Source organism: Hydra vulgaris, chromosome 06 (genome assembly GCF_038396675.1).
Source record: "Hydra vulgaris chromosome 06, alternate assembly HydraT2T_AEP".
Lineage (NCBI taxonomy): Eukaryota > Metazoa > Cnidaria > Hydrozoa > Anthoathecata > Hydridae > Hydra > Hydra vulgaris.
In genome coordinates this window covers 9276802-9304114 of record NC_088925.1, presented here as the reverse complement: position 1 = coordinate 9304114, position 27313 = coordinate 9276802, and the positions used below count along the sequence as shown (strand labels likewise).

At 27.1% G+C, this 27313-nt stretch overlaps 1 protein-coding gene across 1 annotated transcript; it reads left to right on the top strand.

The window, feature by feature from the left end:
• Positions 1-865: 865 nt before the first annotated feature.
• LOC100209510 (C-1-tetrahydrofolate synthase, cytoplasmic) lies at positions 866-27313 on the top strand. The gene is made up of 13 exons (XM_065799160.1): positions 866-1023; positions 10087-10168; positions 12170-12229; positions 12311-12364; positions 16202-16338; positions 16676-16776; positions 16856-16908; positions 17245-17328; positions 17736-17789; positions 17869-17926; positions 18031-18123; positions 18634-18719; positions 26995-27313. The coding sequence occupies exons 1-13, from the start codon at positions 989-991 to the stop codon at positions 27061-27063; spliced, it is 966 nt and encodes a 321-aa protein (XP_065655232.1). The 5' UTR covers positions 866-988; the 3' UTR covers positions 27064-27313.

Genomic DNA, 27313 nt, shown 5'->3' with positions numbered 1-27313 from the left:
GAATATGTAAAAAGTGCAATTTCTACTTTGCCTTTCAAACTATTCACATCGCTGCCAAGGTGTCAGACAGAATTTATGGCAGTTATCGCCCTGCAGAAGAATTCGGAAACTGCTGAATGGTTAAATGAAAATGAAGTTGACGCAACGGATCTGATTATATCTCAAGAGGATGATAACCTTTTAGTTTAGATCAATGGCGTTTACGCATATTTTTAATGTTATTTTAGGGGGAGGGGGATACAAAAACTGACATTATATATAAGAGGGGTCGGCCAAAAAATGATAGAGTTTCACAAAGGGGGGAGGAGAAAAATCGAGAAAAACTTCTGATATCATTTATGGACAGCCCCTTAATTATAAATTAAGCTGGTTAAAGCCTGCGGTTAGCATCTGACAAATCATCTGGACTTTGACGGAATCGAATTGGCGTTTTCCTTGAAAAGAATTTACCATTTTATATATTGTTGCAAACACAAACGATTAAATTTACCAGCAAAGTTTTTTTTTTTTGAAAGGTTAAATTATACACATTGTCTGCATGTCCGGCAGCCGGGTAGTAAAAACGTAAAGCCTACATGCCCGGCAGTTCAATTACGCATGCGCGTATTATCGCTACACTTTTTAAATAAGAAAAATATAAAGTTAATAAAAATACCGGGCATGCAGTTTCTGCATATATAATCCACTCGGCAATTTTAACATAAAAAGATATATTAGTTTATTCTACTGCCAGGTAGATAGAATATTCAAATGCAGTTGCAGATATTTAAATCTGCCCGGCATTTTCAATTATAAAAAGAAGCGCATGCGTACTTGAACTGCCGGGCATGTAGGCTTTACGTTTTTACTACCCGGCTGCCGGGGATGCAGACACGGCGTAAATGTTTGGTGGCGGTAAACATACTTGAATAATACTCAAATAGAGCTTCGAAAAATTTCTGGAAGTAAATAACTTGATAGTATATAACTAATTATAAGCTTTATAGTTATGGCAAATATCCTTGATGGAAAAGAGTTGGCTAGGTTTGCTTTTTAATTTTGAAATTAATATTTATTATGCATTGGTTAATTATTATCCAGCTATCACTTGATGTGATCGTTCAAAGCAATTAGTTTAATAATCGTTATAGTATAACGCTTGTTTAACAGATCACTTTGAATAATCACATGAAGAAGTAACTAAATAATTGATAAATCCTATAATTTTTTAACATTTTAGAATGAACACATAAAACAGGTCTTAAAATATACGGAAAAGAGTTTGTACTTTTTTAGTCTAATCTTTTTAACACTCAAGTTTCTTTCAAAAAAAAAAAAAGAATTGTTTATATAAATTTCTGTAGAATTTGTTCAATTGTAAATAAATTTTTATATTGAAAAAGTACAATAACAACAACGATAATAGTATATTTACCAGAAATTAAAATATAATACAAAGATTTTTTTTTCTAAATAAATAAATATTGTAAACTTTTGTTTGTTTGTCCGTGGTCGCTCTCCGCGATATAGTTTATATTAAAGTGAACCATTCAGAATATTGAGTACCTTATGGTTTTAATCTATTTCAACAAAACCAATGTATATATCTATATTTCTGGTAAATTTATTGTTGTTGTTCACTCTCTTATAGTAGATCTAAATCATGAAGAGCAACTATAGATAAACAAATATTTTTTTTTTAAATTTCTCCACTTCCAAAAAGTCTGCAAGAAACCACTGTTAGAGTTGGAAGTTGCTGGAAGATAAAACATAAAGTTTACAGAGCAAGATAACAATAAACAGACAACTTAAAAGATTACAAATTATATAAATCAGGAAAACAAGATGAAGGGAGTAAATTCCAAAGAACTGATGTTTGAGGAAAAAACTAGAACAGTTGCAGTAGGAACAGTCACAGTAAAAAGATAAGACTAAGTTGAATGACGAGTATCATAAGAATGAATTTTAGTAGATGGCATAAGAGACTCTTTAGAGCAGTACCCATTATAGTATTTATAGAAAAGAGAAAGAGAAGCAACATTATGACGATATAATAATGGTTGAAGGTTGGCTGTAAAAACAGGTATAACTATGTCTACATTGTGTTTTTGCACCTTGTCTAAATTTGCACCTTTTTAGCAAATTAATTTTGTTAAGATTGTTTAAATTATGTTTTTGTATGATTCTAAATCAGTATAATTGTTTTTTTACTATATTTGTCATAAAACAGAGGGGGGAGGTATAGTTACATAGTGAAATAAAATGTTTGAATAGCTTATGAGATAAAGAACTAGAGAGCAGAACAAAAGACTCTAAATTGTATGATTTAGTATAGCATAAAGATAGGAAAGAATTCTGATGCAATATTTGAGGGAAAAAACTAAGTGAATTAAAGTTTTTTGAGCAGGAAGGTCCAGTTGAAGTAAATTTGTGCAACTTTGCTGAATGACAAGTAATGCAACAATGAGTTTTGGTTGATAGATCAAGTAAAGCTTGCTTGAGAAGCAACTATAATAGTACTTGTAGAAAGAAAAAAAAAGATGTAAGACAGCATTAGCACATTGAAGACAGCATTAGCACATTAAGGCAACCTTAGTAGATTGTAACTTTGCAATGGGTCATTTATATGTTTTCAATAAGTCATTAGTGAAGAATAATCCAAGAAAACATTTAGTAGAGGACTCAATAAGAGTGTTTCGGCTTATCAATATAAAAATGATAAGTAAAGTGAATAAAACAATGTTGTGATAGTGATATAGCATTAAAAAACTGATTTCTGATTGGGTTAAAATTCATCAGATACTGAAAGCCCCAAACCTAGGCTTTTAAACCAAAGGTTTTGTGGCAAAGAAGAAAGCTATTTATCAGTTATCACAATATTACTGATATGTATTATATCCTAATATTGTTGATATTCCTATATATTTATCCCAAGGTCAGGTTTAAGGTAATCACAATTACCCTGCTACTGGTGTCATGTAACCCAGTACTACCTGCCCCATTTCCTTCTGCCTTGTAGAGTTTGCTTTTTCAGGCAAAGGCTAGGAGAAATAAACTCTGTTTTAAAATTTCCCAGTTGTGGGGCTCTTGGTTGAATAAAGACTAGAGATGGTGTCTTGATAAAAATACTCATCTTGAGCAGATGCTAACTGCATCCAATTATGATCTTGTAGAAGGCCTCCAAAGCAAAGGCTTAAGGGGTAGGTAGCAAAGTTCTGTTGACCAGCCTCACACCCTTTCTTCATCTATTAGGGCAGGGCTTGAAATAGCCAATGGACATCAGGCATTGTCTGGCACTTGTCTGGTAAAAAATAACATCTATCAGTCATATTGTCCGACCCATTTTGTGTGCATTTATTTTATAATCATTTTAGTTGTTCTGAATTATTAACAATTTCGGTAGTGTATATAAACTTCATTTTTTTGAACTTTTTATTTTTTATACAAAACAGAAAATGAAGTTGTACATACAGCTACATTAGTAAAATACATCTTTTTTTTTTGAGCTAATTCATTTTTTAAAAGATGCCTAAGCATTATATTTTTTTGAATTAAGCAGCCCGGTTTTTACCATTTATATTAAAATGTTGCAATTAATTATTGATTTAAAATTATATTTAATATTTGTCTTATTTTTTGTCCAGTTTATACAAATTTCAAAGGAATATTTTTGCTTTTAAAACCCCTTTTAAATTTATTTTATAAAAACTTTAATGCAATTTAATGCTTACATAAACCAGTACTTTTTATTACTATTACTACTATTAAATTGGACTTATGTTATATAACATTTGCTTTCGCGCAAAAGTTTTTCGCTATTAAAAGTATTTATAAAAGAAATCATAGAAAAAGTTTGAAAATTTTATCAAAAATATATACATATATATATATATATATATATATATATATATATATATATATATATATATATATATATATATATATATATATATATATATATATATATTAATGTAATTATGTATAATATTCTTTAATAATTTAAATAAAATGGGTTTATTGTAAATAATCTTGAGAATTAGTTAGTTACTTTATTTAATAAAGTAGTAAGTAAGCATAATAATTTATGTATTTAATATATTTATAATAGTTTACATAGCATTTCATTTGGAGCTCTATGTTACAAATTTAGGCTAGTTAGCAGGACCAAGACAACTGCATAGCTCATTGCTTAGAATGCCATTTTCATCTTGTACTTCTTCTTTGGACTCACCCTATTACTGTACTATTTACTGCTAATCTAAATTTGACTGGAATTTTATTTTTTGTGATTTTTTTCATGACAGTCTTTGGGCTGATATCTTTTCTCTCTCTGCTGATAATTGTGCCTCCTATGTAACCTTCTGGATTCCGCCAGGTATGGAAGCTTTTATTCTTTCTTGTCAATTTTAAGTCAAGCCTCATTCTACCCCATAGTTTTTACCTTGTGCAGCTGTCCTATCTAATTGTAAGCATTTTTTTCATCTTTTTCAAAAGAACAACTTTTTTGAGAACAAATGCTTTTTTATTATTGCAAGAAATCGATGTAAAAAGGTGCTGTCTGATGCTAAGCTCCATTATTCCCATTAAGTCTCTTATCTTCTCTCAGTTAAGATCTAGAGAATTTTGGAAAATCTTTAACAGTGTCATAACGAAGGTAAGCTGAACTTTCCATGTCTAATTCATGGGTCTTATTACCAATCCTAAGGATAAGGCAGATCTATTTGCAAAGAACTTTTTTTATTTGTAAAGAACTCTTCTTCTAATTCAACTCATGAATCTAATGACCATACTTTTCCTGCCATTCCAGTTAAACTAATTAATTCATTGTAAGACATCCAAATGACTCTACAGCTTCGTTGCTAAAGTCATTCCTCAATTAAACTCTTCTACTGCTTGTGGTTCATACAATATTCCTGTCAGAGTCTTACAAAAGTATTCTCTTCAATTCTCTATTATATAACTTTTTAATAAGTGCTTGATTGAATTTTGTTTTCCTGCTTGCTAGGAAATGGTATTTGTTGTTCCAATTTTTAAAAATTCTAGAGAACATTCAGACTATTCCAACTATTGTCAGATCAGTCTTCCCTGTATTATTAGCAAGGTCTTTGAGTCTTTGATCAACAAATTTCTAACATCCCATATTGGGTCCAATAACTTACTGTTAGATAATCAATACAGTTTTCAATCTTCTCATTCTATGACTGACTTGGTAGCTTCTGTTACTAAAAGATTTTATCATGTAATAGATAGGGGCAGCGAAGCAAAGATGATTGATCTTGACATATCTAAAATATCTAATAAAGTTTGGTATGCTAGTCTTCTCCAATAGTTTGCTTCATATGGTGTATCTGAGAAAATTTTTGAGATTATCAAACTATTTCTTTCTAACCGTTTTATTAAAGTCATCCTCAAAGGCCAATACTCTTTATTTCCAGTAACTTCTGGGGTACCCCAAGGTTCTATTCTTGGTCCTGTTTTATTTCTAATCAACATTAATGATCTTCCTGACAATCATACATCTAAAGTGATTCTATTCGCTTATGACTCATAATTACACTCCTGTCTTGACAAAAAGTCATCTCCTTTTGATTGCTTATAACAGGCAACTGATCTTGAATCTGATCTCACTTCTGTAACAGCTTGGGGCTTTTAGTGGCTTGTGAATTTTAATTCTAACAAAACTCAGTTATTTAATGCAAACAACTATTGCAATACTGTTGACATTTGATTCTGTTGACTTAATGATGGCAATGCTCTCACTAATTCTCTACTTTACGTCTTCTTGGATTATCATTCAGTACTGACCTCTCATGGAAACCATATATACAATTGGTTGCAAAGTAAGCATATGCTAAGGTTGCTTTCTTTACTGTTCTTGCTTTTACCTTGCACTTCAATCCTTAGTAACTCTCTCCTGTTTTCATGTTTTCCTGAGACATACAACCTACAACTTTTTAAGTCTTTTTTTAACCATTTCCTTGCTCTTTAACTATATTCTTTGTTTTTTAGTAACTCCCAAGTTAATAGTGGTTGCTTGCAGTCTTGTTGGAAGTGAATTAGTTTTAAAGAAATTTTTTTATTTTGATGAATGTTGACACTCTTACTGAGTTCTTTACTTTATGTCTTCTCAGATCATCATTCACCACTGATTTCTCATGGAAACCATATATATGCAATCCATTGCAAGTTAAAGCATCTGTTGATGTTGCTTCTCTATGACACTTTCCAATTTTTTACTCCTGATTTATTTATAAATCTCAAATAAAATTTTTGATTAACTGGTTCTTTAACACAAGCATTGGTGCTTTGGAATCCTTCTTGTTTTCCTAGCTCATACATTCTATGGTTTTTTAAGTCTTCTGTCAATTGCTTTCCCTTTTGCTCTCTTATTTTTTTCTGTCTCCCACTTGATTAGTGGTTGCTTGCCACTGTTGAGAGTGAATTAGTTAAAAAAAAGTTACTATCCACTGGTAAACTTCTTTAAATTTACATGTAATTGCTATACATTTAGTTCAATTTTATAAACTTTTAAAGTTAAAAAAAATATTATCTACTATTTTAAACAAAGATTTTAACCAGGCTTTTGCTTTTGACACCATTAAGCCATAATTTAAAGTGTTAAAAACAAACAATTTCCTATATAGCACTAAATTGAGCTTGAACTCATGTTTTTTTTGTGTTGATAAAGGGAACCCTTTAAGTTCATAGTTTTTGATGCAAAGTAATTAATTTATTGTTCAAAAGCATAGTGTATGTAATTAATAAATATCCCATAAACATCAATTTTTCTTCTCCTATAAAGTCTAGATATTGGGCAAGAGGGGTCATTACTTTGCAGTATTTTTGAATTAATTAATTTCTTGTAAATCTTTGCATTTCTCTGAAGTTCATTATGGTGCTTATTTTGTTATGTCTATTAGATTTCAAAACAACATTAATTTGTAATGATCATAGGTACAGTCCTATCTTTTTAGTTTTCAAGAAAATTTGGAACAATGCAAAAAAATTTGGTTTACTTACTGTTAGTAATAACAAAATTGTACACAAACTAAAATGCTTCATTATCTTATATTATTAAAGCACTAATGGCAAATTAAAAAAACAAACCTCAACTTGTTTTAAACGGTTAGCACCTCTAAAACGTTGTGACGGCTAAACAAACAAGCCAGCCCTTTCTTATTCACAACTATTACATATACAAAAATTTTAACAAGTTTATAATCTTATTATATAAATTATCATTGTCATTATCTTCATTATCTCAAAGGCTAAATCAACTTAAATTTGTTAATTACGAGTTGTTTTTTAAAAAAAAAAGAGATAAGGACGCCCTTATGTTTTTTACCATCCTTTTCTTCCTAAATTTTTTGTATGATTGATTATGATATAAAAAAAAAGTTAATGCTGATTTAGAATCATAATCGTATACATAAAAATGTAGATATAGAATTGATGGAAAATACTTTACTTCAAAGTTTATGACTAAAAACATCTTTAAAATTTTAATTTTATGTAGCCTAGTGTAAGCTAATTAACTTCACATTGCATGATAAATCATTTTTATTGGCATTAACATTATTGCTTTAAATTGTTATAATATTGATTCCAAATGAAGATTAAATTTAGAACCTGAGAATGTAGAAAAATAAATGGATAATTTTTATTGCATGGTGGTTATTTATTAAGACAATGTCTTGTGTTATGTTAAATAGTTTAATGTTTTTTACTAAACAGTTGATAAATTCAGGCATTATAAATACTTAATTAAAATAACAATTAATGCATGACAAACTTTATATGAAATAAAAATGAGCCTAAAGCTGCTTCATTATTTTTCAAATAATCTTTCTTGAACAGTTGCTGATGTTCTGAAAAATATGTCCATTACTTTTTTTACAAATCAAACAATAAAAATTATACCAGTGATATTAAAGGATATTTGCATTCATACAAGACACTTAATGAATACTCAAGCTTCTCAACAGCGCTAGAATGTTTATATTTTTTAATGCATAATGTAATAAAAGTATTACAAAAAATGATTTTTTTCCAGACTTGAAGAATCCCAGTCGATTCAGCTTGTTTTAAAAGCTAAGAATCTGTTTGATTGAGAGACTCTGTATAAGAATTATACTTACCATATTTGACTAAAGCAAGTGTCTTTGCGTTCCATTCTGTTTAAACCAATGGTACAGTACAATTTTGCAGGCTTTTAAACTGATTTTTTTCAAGCTACTGTTATAAGTTTTAATTCTCTAAAAATTATTATGAGAATGTTCATAAAGAAAATTTATTTTAGCAAGTTTTTGAAATTTCCAAACGCTACAATTTTTTCAAATGCATTTTTAAAGACAAGCTTAAAGGAATGGTTAAGATATGTAAATTAAAAAACATTTTTATTAAAAATTAACTGTTTATTTAATAGTGAAATTGTTTGTTTTTATCGTAATTGGTATCATTTGTATTTTGATCTAAAAAAAATGTGGTTTTGAAAAGCATTTTAAATTGAAAAGAAAATGTAATTCAAAATGCAACCATAGCATTTTAAAAAACTTTATACTTTGAAACATTTTGAATAGTGTGCGTGTCCAACTCTATTCAAATAAGCTTCTTTTTATTACACAAGGTAAAATTATTTATTACAACACATTGAATAACTACTTTAAATCTTTTTTAAAAGTTTCTTCAAAATAACCACAAGAAATAAAATCTCTTCAAGGTTCGAAATATTTTATTATGGTTTTATAAACTACTAGCTTTACAATTATCTTTTAACTTAAAAGTTTACCATGCAGACTACCCTCAGACAAAAGCAATACATAACTCTTCAATATTAACACTATTGTAACTGCTTTCACTTAAAACAGAATAACACTTTGCTTTTGTGACATGATTTTCAGCACTTTAATCAATGTAAGTTCCAAAACCTGTTAGATTTTATACAGATCTGAAACTTTAATTCACTCACCCAACAAAAAAACTCACAAAAAAAAAGTTTCCCTCAATATTTTTAAGACATTTTTAATTAGCATACATTTGAATACTATTTTACAATAATTAAATGTTTCAGTTGAATGCTATTTTAAATTTTTAAAATTTTACATGGTTTTTACTTAATTTTTACTTGTTTATGAACCAATTTGTTTTTTTTTTGTTTTTATTTATAAAATAATATATTATCATTTTATGTGAATGAATACACTTTAGATTGTTTTTCATTTTATTGCAGCATTAATTCCTCCTGCTTTGTTTTTCCAGAAAAAATATAACAGGCACATGGAATGAACGAGAATGCTATTTTGGCCTCCAAAAAGTTAATTTTTGCTGGCAAATAAAATGAATTTATGTTGTTTCATATCCTATTACACTCATGCATTACATATTTTGTGTTCATAACAAGGCCTGTAATAGATGCTGTCTTTTGTAGATAATGTTTGTACCTTTATTTGTCATTTGGTGGACAGATACTTGACCTATACTTATTTTTTTTTTTAAATACTTTTTGCTCAGACAAATTTAAAAAGTTTTTTAAGCCTTAAAAAAAATTATTAAACCTTTTGATTATATTGGTTTTTCCTTTAAATAAATGAATAAGTTAAATAAATGGGTAAGTTAGATTTTATTAAATCTACTTAATTTTAACTTTTACTGTTTTAGTTGTTAAAATAGTTAATCTTGATGAAAAAAAAAAATTTAATTATTTTTTATTGATTAAACAAAACTTTTAATTGATCATAATGAATACAAAACAAAAAAAATTATTTGAGAATTTAAAAATTATTAAAAAAAAATGTTTTAATGAAAAATTTAAATTTTGAAATTAAGTTTTTTATGTCATCATTTATATTCTTTCTTTTTTTTTTTTTTTTTTTTTCATTGTTTAATTTATTTGTGAAAGTTGATTGCTTTTTGTTCTTCTTCTTTTTTTTCTCTTTGTTTTTTCTTGTCTTTGCACAAATTTTGTTGTGAAACTATTTATTGAAATATATTATTTTGCTATTATATCATATTGTTTATTGATGTGTTGACTTGGTTGAATGATTGTTATTGAATTCAATTGTTGATAAGTTTTAGTTATAAAGTTTGTATAAATTTAAAACATTTCAGGAAAATTCGAAGTAACATCAAGTTAGATGTAGAGAAACTTATTTCTGAAAAAGGCGTTACTCCAGGATTACGTATAGTACAGGTATAGATGAAAAACTATTAATTTAAATATTTAAACAATATATATATATATCAAAAGTATAAAATTTATTATAAAGTTGAAAATAAAGAACACTAACACTATAGCATAACCAGAAGTTATTTGGGAACACCAGTGTTTATATATTATAACATTTTAAAATAAGTTAGTGATTTTTTTATTATGGCAACTAAAAATATATTAACTGAGTTTAATTTTATGGCTTTATGCACAGGGTCATTGTTAAACAAAAAGGCCTAGCGTCATGGTTTATTAACATATGTTTAAACCGTGCTGTAAGTGTATTATTTGAGAAAATAATGATTTAAAAGCATGAAAACCTTAACTAGGCATAACTTACATAGCAAGGTTGTTGAAAATACTTCCTTCATCTTCATTTAGTTCATAATTGGGTTACTTGTAAAACTTATTTATAAAATGACACATTTGGAGTTGATATATTCACACAATGTTAATTTAATACAAAAAATACAAGACATTTTTTTCAAATTACAAATATTTAAAAATCTTACTATACCAAGTATGCATTTTTATGAAATTATGTGCCTATGAAAATAGTCGTTTTGAATATATTATTTCATTTCTTTCATCTATTAATATGTTTTTCTGTGCTGCAGCCATTTTTGTTAAGGTTTATGTTTTGGAGTTAAGTAGTCTCAGAAAGTTGAGGGTTGGCAATCAGAGAGGGTTGGTAACAGCACTTTATAACACTGTTAAAAAAATATCTATAATAAAATTATGGTTAATTTTGTTTATATAGTTGAGAGATTTTTTATCAATTAAAATTTGATGAATTGTATACAAAACTTTCACAAAAGTTTGAATAAACAAGATCTTCAAAAAAAAGTTAAAAACCTACTAAATTAAAAAAAAATTAGGGTAACAGTTTAAACAGAAAAAAAGTCAAGTAAAACTTTATCTGCTACAAGTTAAAAAAATGACAGTACTATAGTTTGGTGGTAACAAAACTTTATATACGCTCACTTAAAATATTAAAGATCACTTGATCAACAATGCTTTTAAAAATGTTTTTTAAAAATGTATGGTATTGTAAAATAATAAAATTGCTAACTATTTGAAAATATTTTCTAAAAACTTGACATGCTTGAAATAATAACTATTGTGATTTCTAACTTTATAATTTTTTAATGTCTACATCTTTATCTTCAAAAAAACAAACAACTCATTTGAGTGAAATCAAACAATTTTCGTACTTTTAATTTATGAACATACTGCTTAAGAGAATAATAGTAGTTAAAGCCTGCTTGTCAATCTAAATCTGTTTTAATCCTTTCTAAATTTTATTTTGAGAAAAATTTACATATTTAAATTATTTTAACATGGTATAACATTGTTTAGAAGTATTGTATAAAAACTTTTTAAAAACAATGGTTTTAGAAAAGGAAAGCCTATTTTAGAAAAGGAAATTTTATTTTAGAAAAGGTAATTTTATTTTAGAAAAGGAAAGCCTATTTTATTTGATTATCTTGGTTTTAGAAAAGGAAAGCATATTTTAGAAAAGGAAAGCCTATTTTTGAATAAAAACTTGCACATTGTATAGAGTTTCAATTTTTATATATATATATATATAGTTTATTTTTTTGTTGTATAGACTTTAATTTCATTTGTTAAGAATAATGTAGATATATAATAATAGATTGTAGACTTTCATTTTAGTTTTCGTTTAGTTTATCAAGAATAATGTACACAAACATAGTTTTATAACTTTCAAATTAAAACAAGGGTCATTCTATCAAATCCCCTAATGAACAATATGATGAATATTTATTGATAATAAATAAACAAAATACAAAACTTGGACATACAGCCTTTTGGTTCTCAACTGACAATATATTAAATTATTTGGTTTATACTAAATCAATATTTATTAGAAATTATTTCTCTTCGTATGCAAAGAAAGTGTCCATGATGATGATAATGATAGCTGTTTACTTGTTTATATTTTCAAGATTTTTAATTTAGGTTGGAAATAGAGAAGACTCAAATGTGTATGTGCGAACCAAGCTAAAATTTGCACAAGAGGTGTTGTCAAAGTTTCTCCAAATTTAAAGTCATTTTTTGCAGAAGATCTGGTTACTTATATACTTGTTGTTCTTTTAATAGCTAGGGATGAATGCAAGTATTATTAAGCTTCCAGATACAGTCACTGAATCTGAGGTAAAGTTATCAATAATATATAGCTCTTACAAGTTTGATTAATAATCTACAGGTTTTGACCTTTTAGTTAACAAATACACTTATTTATAACAATAATTTTTAGTTAACATATGTGAAATTACTTATTTATAAACGTTATAATGCGTCAGTCTATGTGTCAGAATATCTTTAATTAATCTTTTTTTTTTTTTTTTTTTTTTTTTGTGAAGGAAAACCATCCGATTTTGAACTAATTAGTTTTTCAAAACTTAAATATAAAATATCTGGAAATGACAAAAAACTACTTTTGTTTTTTAGTTTATAACAAACTATTTTATTATCTTAATTACCAACTACACAGCCTTTGAAATCCAGGTCGGCATTTGGCAATACCAATGCAAAAATCAAACTATTTTTGCTATACTATGGCATATTCCTAATACCTGAATCTGTAGAAGTATTGGCAGGCAAATATAAATAAATTTAAAAAAGGTCATTCATTCAAAAGTTAATAAAACTCCATTTTTAAATTGTCTGTTGTTCTTATGCGTTATTTAATCAAAGTTTTAGCGCAGTTGTTAAAATCTTTTATTTTATTACTTAAAACAGTTTACAGCTATTTTTATTATAGTCTAAGCTGCCAAGACTAGACTTTCCTATTTTAACTTCCAATGGTAAGCATAGTTAACTTCCAATGGTAAGCATAGTTAACTTCCAATGGTAAACATAGTTAAGTTACGACAAAAGATGTGGAGAAGACATAAATGTCATTATATATAAACAAATAAATATAAAATAATATAACTAATAAACATAAAAAATAATTGTCACCACCTAATTGCTTCATCTCTTTTATGAATATTTATGGTCTTCAAAGTAACTTTTCATCAGTTAAATCTTACCCCTCAAAATTCACCAGTATTATTTTCTCTTTGTAAGACTAATTTGAATTCAGTGTTTTATCTTCAGATCTCAATGCTGGTGGTTATTATTCTTTAATACACAAAGACTTCAATAATTACATGTTTGGCCTGGGCATATATTTAAGCGCTAATTCATCTATTTGTTTTGTAATCAGGTTTGAATCCTCAAACCATTCTTTTACGTACTTCTGTTTAGTTCTTCATTCAATCACCTTTATCTTTGTTCTTTATTGTTATATTATTGTTATAATTAAGGCTGCATCCTTTTTAGTATCATTTCTAATCAAGTTGACCTAGCCCTTTCTCTTTCTCCATCAGCCATTTTTTTTGTTGGTGACTTAAATGCGCATTACACTGAATCGGCTGTAGCACCACTAATCCTGCTGGCACAGTAAGCTTATAACATTTGTATTTCTTAATCTCCTACTCAGACTTGCAACTTGCTTTCCAATCAACTTTCCAACAATCCTAGTCACTTACCTTCACTTCCTGATTTTTGTCTTTTCTCTGACCCTAGCTTGTGTTCAATTTCTTGTTTTTCTTTAGGTAGTTCAGACCATGCTATAATCTTTATAAATTTTTTATTTTATAGTTCTTCTTCAGACCATTACACTAGTTATTACTATGATAAAGCTGACTATGATTTCTTTGTAACCGGGCTGATGTCTTGCTAATAATTGCATATGTAATCTGGATCCAGGCAGGTACACAAATTTTTATTGTATCTCATCAGTTTTAGTTCAAGCAGCTACTAATTCTAATTGTAATTTTTTTTCTTTTTTATCTTTTACAAGAACAACTCGCTTGAGAACAAATAAGAATTTTATTTTTATAAGAAATCAATGTAGAAAGTCTGACTCTATGTTCCAATAATCTAATTATTCATCTTTCTATTATTAGGAAGATCTTTTGGTCTTTAATTTACAAATTTCTAATGCCTCACTGCTTTTTATGATGTATCGTGGAATGTTTTTGAGATAATTAAATCGTTTCTTTCTAACCGCAGTACTTAAGTTGTCCTGAAAGGCTAAATCTATTCTTCATTTCCACTAATTTCTGGAGTACCACAAGATTCTATCTTAAGTCCTGTATTGTTACTTATCTACATTACATTAATGATCTTCCTGACACTCTTACATCTAAAGTAGCTCTATTGCCGATGACACAACTATATACTACTGCCAAAACTCATTCTCACTTGACTCAATGTTTAGCAAAGTTACATCCTTTTACTGTATCTCTCCCTTTATGCTAAAAAACTTTCATTTATCTAGTTTTTTCTGTGTACATCAATGCTTTGGAACTCCCCTATCTTCATGTTTTTGTCATCTTTATGTATCATGGTCTTCACGTTTTTCCAACTCATACAGTTTTTTAATGTCAACTTTTTAAAATTTTAAAATTTCTTTCTCCTTAACTCATTGTTTACTGGTAACTTCCAACTTAAATAGTGGTTGCTATGATAAAGTTTTTCTACTCAAAAACTTCTTAACAGGGTTTTTTTTAAAGCATTATAGAAATAATGCATAAATAAATATTTGCACTGTTCTTTATATATTACGTACACATATATACTTGTTTGAAACATCTACATCTATATTCTTTCTTTTTATAAAATCTAATTTTATAAAAAAGTAGCAAATCGTTTTTAAACCATTTTTGTTGTTGTTGTTGTTGCATATATTCCATTCCAACAGCAAAAAATGTTAAGGTGTGTGTATATCTTTCATAATGTCATTAAATATGACATGGAAGATATGAAGGATTTTTTTACAATTGGATGCCCTTTCTGGAATGACCTATTTTACAGATAAGAACTGAGTATTTTTATTTTGACCTACAAAAAGATTACTATACAAAGTCATTCAGTTCCTCCCCTTTCTCCCATTTAAATTAAAGAATTATATGAGTTTTCTTTCAAGAAATTGATTTCATGCTAAGGAACCTCTCCTGCCTCTACTTTTCTCACTATCAGTGCAAGTTTTACCATTTGTAGGTTCTTCTGAATGAAACAAGATTAATAAGTGCATTTATATAAAATATATAGATATAGTTATAATTTTAAATATAATTGCTTGTTTTACTTTCTCATTTCAAATTTATTCTTAATTTGGTTTAAATCTTTCTTTTTTAAACTGTTTGAACCAAAAAAATTTAATTAATAAATTTAAAGAGCTACAAAGCAAGGTTTTTATGCCAAACCAAAATTATTTAATAGTTTGTATTGCATGGTACAAAAATTTTTTTTGTCTGTAAAGCACCACAGTGACACAATAAGTGTCTACTTTGTACCCAAGCAATAACCATTAAAGATAAAATTTATAAAATCTATTTATTATATTTCTAATACAAATCTAAAACATTAAGTTTTAAATGGTTTTCAAGTTCAACAGTGCGTTTTACAGAAAGATTTTACAAATTTAAAGCATCTTTTAAATCAAAGCAGATTATTTTTCAGCAGTGTATTTTACAGTATTAAAGTATGATGGATGCTGATCACAATATGATGATTGATGATGAGGCTATGATGATGCTGATTACAATAGGTCAACAAAATATCAAAAATATTTAATTAAACTTTAAATATTTTTAAAGTTATGTGATTTGAAACCTCTAAGTAAGCATTGTGATTCTGAGGGGACAAGAGGGGCTTGGCCAATATCTGCTAAAAGTAAAAGGATCATATTTCAGGATCTTCTTGCAGCTAGAGGCTAATATTTTCATGGAATTTTTTTACTACATGTTCTCAACTGTATAAAAATCAGTAAAGTCTGAGATATGTGGTGACATTTTTAAAATTTTCTGGGTCACCTGACATGGAATTGCCCCATTACAAAGTATAATTAGAAGCTGTTAATCGAGTTTCTAAAAAAGTATAATTTCAAGAAAGATCTAAATAATTTTTATATTTTTGTACATATTGATATATTTTTAGTTGATTCACAAAATTCATGAGTTAAATGATGATCCACTTGCTCATGGTATAATTGTGCAGCTCCCTCTGGATTGTAAAACAAAGATTACAACATTTAATGTAACAAATGCTGTCATCCCTGAGAAAGATGTTGATGGGTATGGTTAACGTTAAACAATTTTTTTAACAAGTTTATTATTATAATTATTACAATATTATTGTTATTTAATATTTCATTTTAATTTTATTGGTTTATACATTAATTTATGATCTAATTACATTTTTTGTTTTATTTTAAAAAAATTTAACAATGAAATAATAGAAACTTAATTACAGTAATTTAATTATTCAAAGAATTATTTTTTTTAATTTAAAAGGTTAATAAATTCAGGAGTTTTAATTAAAAGATTTTTTTACCAAAATTGAAATGCTCAATTTATTTCATGAAATGTTTGCATTTTTTTTTTTTTTTTGATAAACAAATTTTTAATTCAGCATCAATGACGTAAATGCTGGTCGCTTGGCTCGAGGTCAATTTAAAAAATGTTTTGTTTCTTGTACACCTGCAGGTTGCATGGAGCTTATAAAGTCTACAGGTTTACTACCTTATCAGTTTTTTTTTTGTTTTTTTTTAATATTCAGTTTTTTTTAATTTTAACTTTTTTTTTTATTAAGGTATAAACATTACTGGTCTTGATGCTGTTGTGTTAGGTAGAAGTACAATTGTGGTATGTAAAAAAGACACATAGAGAAACCTTATTAAATGAAAAATACCAGCACATATTTATTTATAAGCAATTATGTGCTGGTATTTTATAAAAAAATAGTGGGAATAAAAAATAATATCAAATATGAACAACAACATTATTAAACAATAATATAACTCAAAATGTGATGAAAACAATAAAACTCAATAATTAATCTTATATAATTTTATCATGTACAAATAATACAACAACAAAAATAAAAAATTTTATTATATTGATTTAATAAATTTTAATGTAGAAATTTTAAAACTATTTAATATCAGTTTTATTATAAAACAATATCATTGATAATTGCAGGGTTCCCCAATGGCTAATTTATTGACTTGGCATGATGCCACAGTAACCATATGCCATTCTCGAACTAGATCACTAAAAGAAAAGGTAAAAGATGGTTTATTTTATTGTATTTAGTAAGTTTTTTACAACAAATATTTTCATCTTATTATATTAATGAACCTCAGAAAAAATTATCTAGATTATTTGATCACATTGAATCTGATAAGTAATCAAGATTATTTAATCTCACTGAATTTGATAAGTAATCAAGATTATTTGATCTCATTGAATTTGATGAGTAATTGAGATTATTTGATCTCATTGAATCTGATAAGTAATCAAGATTATTTGATCTTATTGAATATGATAAGTAATCAAGGTTATTTGACTGGTTGATATGAAGGTTATCTGAAAGCTGATGTGATTTGATGTTTAAAGAAGGTGAGAAAAAAAAGTAGGATTCAGACCCTCTGACCCTGGGTGGAAAAAATATATCTTTTTAACTGTTTTAGATTTTACTGGCCGACATTTTAGTTGCAGCTGTGGGTGTTCCTGAGCTTGTTAAGGTTTTTTGTTTTACTTTTTTTATTCTTTTATTTTATTTACTTTTTTAAAAGCCTAATTTTGTATTGTTAAAATTTACAGGGTGATTGGTTGAAACCAGGTGCAATTGTAATTGATGTCGGCATATCTGCTGTACCAGGTTTCATAAATTATGATATTAAAAAAATCTAGCTGTTTTTGAATTTGCAAAAAGTATTTTTATTTGCTGTAACTAATTTTTTGTGTATTCTTTAATCTCTTTAGACGCGACAAAGAAAAAAGGACAACGCCTAGTCGGAGATGTTGACTACCTTGATTGTGCTAAAAAAGCAAGCTGGATAACCCCTGTACCTGGAGGTAAGTTGCTCATCGTTTTTTATTAAATTTTAAGTATTTCTTTTAATCGCAACTTTTTGTCGTATTTTTTCTTGATTATTTATTCTTGTTATGTCTTTTTTTATTTATCTTTTTTATTGGGTCTTCTCTTGATTATATCATTATTCTCGATACATTCAAGTTACATACAATTTATTTTCAATTTTCAAGTTATTAAAAAAGATTTTATGTTAGAATATTTTCTGAATCTTTTTAAAACTTTTTTATTTACCTGTCAGAATCTTATCAGCTTAAAGTTATTTTAAACATAAATTTTTTAAATACTGTTTTTCAAAGAATAATAAATCATTTTTCTATTTAAGTTAAAAACTCAGAGTAAAGTTAAATCTAATTCCAACTTTTCTCTAGATTCTTACACCTTAATTGATACAGATTTTAGTTAAAATCTGTATCAATTAAGGTGTAAGAATCGTTAGATAGGTAAAATTTTAGGTTGATAAATACTCTTGAATATATATATACTTTTTGAAGGAGTTGGACCAATGACTGTTGCAATGCTTCTATCCAATACAGTAGAAAGTTGCAAACAATTTTCAAACAATAATCACCATCTGCAGGTAATCTTCTTATAAACTAGAAGCAAGGGTTTTCACATAAATAAAGATCAAATGAGTTAATTGGCTTCATTTATTTATAACAATATTTTGGATATTATTATCAGCTATAATTGATTCCTATTAATAATAGTTACAAACATGTGTTGTTATTATTTTAAAAAATTTTAAAGCTTTGCTTAATTTTCATAAAAATTATTAGTATATTGTATTATATATAGCCACAATAATTAAGTGTATGTAAATGTGTAATTAAATATTTCTTGAACGTCGTAATAGCATAAAATAAGTAATTATTTATAAAAATAACACAATGTTTTTTATTCTTGACATGTTTCATAAAATTTATTTACATTTTCAAAAGATTATTTTACAATAATAAAAAACTCTGAAATAAATATTAAAAAATAGAAGTCTTTACAGAGAAATATTAACAGACAAAAAATTATGCATAATAAACCAATATATTTATTACAAAATAACTTGGTAAATAACCAATTAAAATAACCAACTGTCAAAAAAATAATAATAAACTGACAGTAAATTAAATAGATAAGTTTATAGCATAATGTAAAGTTTGTTTATTTAGTGAGGGACTTTCCCATTAAATGTGGAGGGCTTCTTTTATCTTTAATTTGTGTTTGGTTCTCTTCACAAGCAGGTTTAACTTTGCATATTTTACGAAAACTTGAAAAACTTCATATTAAAAACAACAAAGCTCACTTAAGGCGGCTTTCCACGGATTGAATTAATTCGCGCGAAGCGAATATTTTTGCCAAGAATAACTCTGCGCATGCGCACAAAGATTTTTTTTATCGCTAGACGAAAAATGTCTCTTCGCAAAATAGTTGGATCGACTTCTACTTTTTTTGTAGCAAATTTTTTCGCTTGAAGAAAGGGCCAATCAGAACCTTTGAAATAAGCAAAAATGGCACATTCGGCATGTAAAAAAACAAACACAACAAAATTATAATGGCCGACAATAGTAACGCGTTTATTCAGTGGTTTAAAGAAAGAAATGTAAATGTTGATTTATTGGAAACTTTATTAAATGCTTCTCAAAATGAAGCTGCAATCATGAATGAAGAAGTAGTTGGTGAAGTAGACGAAAATAAAGAGAATGAAAGCGATAATTGTATGGCTGTTGAATTCGATATAGATAATTTTCTAGAAGCTGTTCGTGAGCTTCCAAGCTTATGGGATGTTAATCATTGCACATACAAAGACAGATTAGTGAAATTAAATTCGTGGAAAAAACTTGCATTGAAATTTTGTAAAGATGAGGACTTCCTTCATAAAAAGTTATTTATTCCAATGATGAAAGAACTCCCAATAAAAGAAAACAGACGGGCCATGATAAAGATAAGAACGCTTCTTTTCAACATGAAGTATGGCGAGCATGAAGAAATTTAGAGTAAATTATAATATAAGTTATATAAATATACATATATATATATATATATATATATATATATATATATATATATATATATATATATATATATATATATATATACATGTATGTATATATATACACACTTACAATAAAGTGTTTAGGTATATATTATTATATATATATAGGTTTATATTAGGTATATATTATTATTTTATATATATATATAATAAATATATACATAAATGTATAAATATATTATTTATATATATATATATATATATATATATATATATATATATATATACATATATATATATATATATATATATGTATATTGTATTATATTATAACTTACTCTAAAAATCTTTTTATCATATCAGTTGTTAACATTACTAACTTTGTCTTAATAAAATATCAGAATATAAAGTGTCGTAATGTTTTGACAAATAGTTGATAGCAACTACCCTTAAACTACATGGTTTACTATGGAGACTTTTTACCTTAAATTTATTTTTTTAAATCTACTTATGTATTTTATATTTGCTTTTCACCTAAATGTTTTTAAATCTACTTTTATATATTTTATATTTGCTAATGCCTTATTTTTATCTGTGTTACAGATACAAATAAAATAAATTATACGTAATAACATTCAAATGAATTTCTAAATGTTTATCAAGAGTATTAACATATATATTTAAATCCAGAAACTTTATGGAAATTATAGAAATTTACAGAAATTCTAGAACGCTTTAGAACTTTTTAAAAAAAAATAAGAATTGACGTGTTAACAGTTTTTTAAAGCGATTTCTTTATGATTTTCTATTTACTAAGTCTAATTGCCATTCGAGTTCACCTTCTGGTGAATTGAAGTATTCTTTAAAGTCATCTCTAACTTGCTTTGCATCTTTTGAGTAGTTGTTAGAACCTGATGACAGTGGTTGCAGTGCAGCAGAACATGAACTATCTTGCCTCCAATCACCTGGTCTAAACCCAGCAGGATCGTCGATATCAGTGTAATTTGTGGGGCAGTAGAGATAATTGTTTGCTGACCTTTTTTTCATTAGAAAGTTGTGTAAGGCTACAATCGCTTGTGTAATTAAAATAACTTTTTCGAGATAAGCAATAATTGGTCTGCAAAAAATTCGAAAACGTGATGTAGCAATACCAAATGTATTTTCTATAACCCTTCTGGCTCTTGAAAGTCTGTAATTAAATATTTTTTGTTTTAAAAGAATGTTTTGATTGGGATATGGTTTCATCATGTGCCTTTTTAAACCAAAAGCATCGTCAGCAACTAAAACGTACGGTAGTATTTTATCTGAGTTACCAATTTTTTCTGGATCAGGAATATTCAATTTATTATTTTCAATTGCATAACCAAGACTGCAATTATTAAAAACACTACCATCACTCTGCCTTCCAGAGTCACCAATGTCTACCATAGTAAATTCGTATTTAGCATTACAAACAGCTAGAAGAACTATGCTATGCGTTTTCTTATAGTTAAAATACTCTGATCCGCTATTATGAGGAGCTTGCATAACAATGTGCTTGCCATCTATTGCACCTATAGCATGCGGAAAATTCCACATATTTTCAAATTCTTTTGCAATTGTTTTCCATTCTTGTTTTTCTGATGGAAGGTGTAGATAGTTTCTCTCTTTCAATGAACTCCAAATAGCAGCACACGTTTCACTAATAATCCTACTGATAGTAGAAGCGCTGATTCTGTAACTTGCAGCAATAGTACACTGAGCATCACCTGTTACAAGGAATCTAAGTGTTACGGCCAACCTTTCACTAGGACTAACAGGGTCTCTCATGGTAGTTCTCTGTTTTACAATGACAGGTGCTACGAACGAAAGCAACTCTTCGTAAGTTGTTGGAGACATGCGAAAATACTTAAAAAAATATTCCTGGTCGTGTAAACGTAAATCCTGTACTAACAAATGAAACTCTCCTTTCTGTAGGCGTTCGGCATAAACTTTTCTTACCCAAAATCGTTTTTTATTCTTTTCTTTTTCTCTTTTCATTTGCATCATATTTAAAATAATTAATTTTCTTCGAACTAACAACAATCTTCTTTTCATCAACATGTTTTCCAAAAAGCGCGCTAAAAGTTACGCTAAATTTATGTGGAAATTAAAACTCTGGTTCAGCGAAAAATTAGACACGAATTAATTCGCTTCGCGCGAATTAATTCGCTCCGTGGAAAGCCGCCTTTAGACATAAACTTTTTAAAAAATTGCAAACTATTTAAAGTCTATCCGAAAATCTTGGTTTCAACATACCACATGCAAATTATAATGATATAATCTCGATTAAAAAGCGATTGCTTAAAAGTGCTTTACATAAAAAAATAAACGAAAAGAAATCCCTCGCAAAATCAGCAATTCTTCCTTTTAAACACCAAAATGTTATTCAAAATCTATCCTCATATATATTACAACATGATGAACTCGATTTAGTAAACAATGGTCTTGGTTTCACTTTGCCACCAGCATTTATAAAAAAGACGGATGTATTCGCTCAATTTGATTGTATTTCGCAATTTCTAAATAATCAACTGAAAAACAATGATTCAAAACCTCAACTTAAAAGTGAACTTTTCCATTTGGCTAACAACTACATATACAAATACACTCCATCTTAAAATTGTCTAAGAGAACATAAAATCCTAAAAAGACTTCGCAATAATGAGAACATTGTTATTACACAACCAGACGAAGGAAATGGTATAATTATTTTCAATAATGTTGATTATATAAATTCATTACATAATATTATAAGTAATAAGACTAAGTTTAAAGAATTAAAAGAGGATCCAACTATAAAAAGAGAAATATCTTTACAAGGGTATCTTAGAAAACTTTATAAGCTTAAATGTTTTGAAAAAGACATTAATACTAAAATCTATCCTGAAGGATCTCAACCTGCAAGAATTTACACGCTAATTAAGATGCATAAAGTTAGTAAAGATAGTTCTCTTCCAACATTTTGACCTATCATCTCAACAATTGGAGCATATAACTACAACCTTGCCAAACATCTTTCTCATTTATTGTCTCAATATATACCTAAACAATTTTGCACTTTAGATTCATTTTCTTTTGTTGAAGAATTAAAACAAATTAATATAACTAATAAATTTATCGTTTCATATGATGTTGAAAGTTTGTTCACAAATATTCCACTTAAGGAAACCATCAACATTGCAACTGATTTATTTTTTTAAAATAAAACAAACTCAAAAAGTTTTTCAAAAATTCACTTCAAAAAATTACTTCAGATTTCCACATCCGGTTCACATTTTCTATTTGGCGGAAAATATTACGATCAAACAGATGGTGTTGCTATGGGTTCTCCTTAAGCACCCATCTTAGCTAATATTTTAGTTGGATATCATAAACAAATATGGGTCAATAACTGCTCCTTTATAGCACCATTTTTTTATAAACGGTATGTGGATAACATAATTGCTGTTTTTAATTCTGAATATGAAGCTCAAGAATTTTTCAAACACCTCAATAAACAACAACAATAAACACCTCAATAAACAACATAAAAATTTGAAATTTACTATGGAAAGAGAACAAGATAACCAGATTGCTTTTTTAGATGTACTTATCCAATTCTTTTCGACTTCAGTTTATCACAAAAAAATGTATACAGGTCTTTTACAAAATTTTTTTAGTTTTGTTCCCTCTTGCTACAAATTTGGACTTGTTCGTTATTTGATTGATTGTACATTTAAAATTAATAATTCTTGGATTGGTTTTGATAAAGATATTAAGAATCTATCATTAGTTTTACAAAATAATAAATTTCCACTAAAATTTATTGACTATGAAATTAAATCCTATATTGATAAGAAAATAAACCCATCTGTTTCTAACATTGTTAATAGCTTAAATATAAGATACTTTAAGCTTCCATACATTGAAATGTACTCTAATTACACTAAAATAAAAATTTGAAAAATTGTTCATAAATTCTGCAAGGATGTTCCTTATAAATAAAATTAATTTTCACTACTAATAAAATACAAGATTGTTTTTGCTTAAAACAGTCACTTCCTAAACTGCTTAAATCTCATGTTATCTATAAATTTTCTTGCACCTTAAAAGTGATAAACAATCTCATATATTTAAACACTTAAATTTATCTCTTAATTGCAAAAATTTGGCTAACTGTGATTCTTTTGAGATTTTGGATAATGCCCCAACCAAACACAAATTAAAGATAAAAGAAGCCCTCCACATTTAATCGGAAAGTCCCTCACTTAATAAACAAACTTTACATTATGCTAAAAACTTATCTATTCAATTTTACTGTCAGTTTATTTATATATATATATTTTTTTTTGACAGTTGGTTATTTTGTTTGGTTATTTACCGAGTTATTTTGTAATAAATATATTGGTTTATTATGTATAATTTTTTGTCCGTTAATATTTCTCTGTAAAGACTTATTTTTTAATATTTATTTCAGAGTTTTTTATTATTGTAAAATAATCTTTTGAAAATGTAAATAAATTTTACAAAACATATCAAGAATAAAAATCATCGTGTTATTTTTAAAAATAATTAAATATTTCTTTAAAAAAAAAAAGATGATAGTTTTTTAGTGTAGTTAAAAAGTTACTGTATTAAAAATTTCTGTTTACTGTAAATATGCTGTAAATATACTGTAAATTTTGCATAGTTATGGAGAACAGTAATTTTTAAAATACTTAGGGTATGTGGTATATATTTAATATTTGCAATATACAGTGTTAATATTAGTTAATATATTATAATTATTCAATATATAAAGTAAAATAATTTTTGTACATTTAAAACCATATTTTGTTTTAAAAAAATAAGATTAAAGCATTTAATATTTTTATTATACACAAAAAGTGTCATATTGTATTGAGAACCTATGAGAATCTATATTTAGTTCTTCAAAATGTCTACATCCTACTACAATTTCCATTTTTGGATAATTGACTATCCTATCTGAAGGATCGTGTTTTTTAGTTACTTTAACAAAAATTCTTTTGTATTCAATTTAATTCTCACAAATTACTCAATAATTTGTGTTTTATTTTTTGGTTTTTTTTAGTAGTTAATATAAAAATTTATTCATGCATAATGCAAAATAAACTAATTTCTCAAGATACATTATTCTTTTTATGGCTGTTCGGTAAAAGTTGCGAAAATTTGCTGAATTTTTAAACTTACCTACAATAGATTACTCCAAAAGGGAATATTTTCAGTAAATACATTTACCTTATGCTATTTTAAAAATATTAATTTAATCCTGAATTTCCTCATGCAGCATAACTAAAGGAATGGCTAAGGAATGACAATGACTAAATAAATTACTGAAATAAAAAAAAAGTTAAACCTGCTAGAAGTATTCACTTATTGAAGGCATAGCTTTAATTGTTGATGGCGCTATATCAATAAACGCACCAGTTTTTTAACGAACAGCGTTGAAGAAAAATGGTGCAAAATGTTTGTTTTTTTATAGGCTTTGTGAAAACTTTTTGATTTTTAGGCTTTTTGTGTCCAGTGTCCTGGTATCCAGTTTCTTTAAGAAAATTAAGTAACAAAATAAGTGTGCATAAATGTCATAAAAAATCTGATAGAATCATCATTTTCATCCCCATCATAAGCAGCTTTATATCCCTAACATAAACAGATTTGTGTAATAAAAATTAGCCCAAACATTGTTTTCTTATCTCTGCGTTATTTGTTAACATAATTTTTGTTATTTAAGTTGTATAACTTCCAAATATTAAGTAAATTTCAAACTATTTTCTCTACTGCTGTCAAATAACGATCTTTATCTATTCAAATAGAGGCAAATACATAAAAGCAGCCGTGGCGCAGTGGTAACGCACTTGCCTCAGAAACAAAGGATCCGTGGTCCAAACCCCACCTCTGGGCAAGTTTTGCGACATCGGTTAGGAAGGAGGCGTGAACTTCCAATTAAATGCTCATCCGCGGTGCTATGTGATTAGTCCCTGTCGGGACTTCTTGGGGCACCTAAATAAAATTAAAAAAAAAGTTGAAAAATTGTTGTCACCACCCAGAATATTCAAAAATTGGTGACACCACCCAAAATACGAAAAAATAAATTTAAAAAACATATATTCGCTACTTTAAACTAGCTTAAAATATAATTAATAACTTCAAATTTTATCATAAGATATTATTTTGTTTAAAAGTTATGGTTATGTAACATGTATAACCCCTCCATTTTTGGATTAACTTTACGTCGTTATAATTTTTGGGCGCTCGATGACTTGTTGATCAAATTTAATGATAAATTAATGTTATTAGTAAGTTAGTTCACAATTTTGTTTTCAAAGTTTATTCCAACAGAATAGGTTTGATAATATTAAATTGTGTTATTTTTGCTCCGGGATTCACCACGATTTTTCACAAAAAAAAGTTTGACGCCAGTATAAACTTAACAAAATTTCAAAAAGTTGACTAATTTAAATTTAAAATTTTTAAAAAGTAAAAACTAATTTGATTTCTCAAAGCTATTTATAGTTATTTATAATATATAAATTATTTTTAAACTAAATAATTTTATAAAAGTTATTTATAAATTTTGTTAATTTATTTCCACTGTTTGCACTTTTAACTAAAATATATAATAAAAGTTAATCACAAAAGAGATTGTTTATTGAAATTTTTAGGTTTACTTAATCCGTTTAAATGTTTAAAAAATGTGTTTAGTAAATAGTATAGAAACGTTTATCAAAATAATTTTGTCACCATTTCTTCCACTATCTGGCCCACCGTGCAGTTGATTGATCAATCTTTTATCGTTGACATCTCTAAATATAGCATGCAATAAATTATTTACATTTTTATTTAGTCTGGTTTCGGATTAAGCTATAGCACATTGATGTCAATAAAGAATCTAGCAAAAAAAATTCGTTTTTAACGATATTTTAAGATATTGTTTGTGGAATCAAATAAACAAGAGTTTTTCATATATAAAGCATTTCTCTGATTAAATATTTTTATTTGTGCAGTGTTGTAATATCAATATATTTTCAATGTGTTTTGTAAATTTTTATAGTTTGTACAAGTAAATCAAATAATTTTGTAACTAAATGATATAAATTAATTGTAAAGTGTTTTTAATGTTGTAGGATTTAATATAGAACTTCTTTAATAGAATGAATTGTCGA

Bases quoted from the DNA above. Each gene is read 5' to 3' on its own strand.
- LOC100209510 (XM_065799160.1), top strand. From the start codon at position 989: ATGGCAAATATCCTTGATGGAAAAGAGTTGGCTAG. The intron at 12,230-12,310 runs GTGTTGTCAAAG...TTCTTTTAATAG, and splicing joins AGCTAAAATTTGCACAAGAG to CTAGGGATGAATGCAAGTAT. The intron at 16,339-16,675 runs GTATGGTTAACG...TTTTTAATTCAG, and splicing joins CCTGAGAAAGATGTTGATGG to CATCAATGACGTAAATGCTG.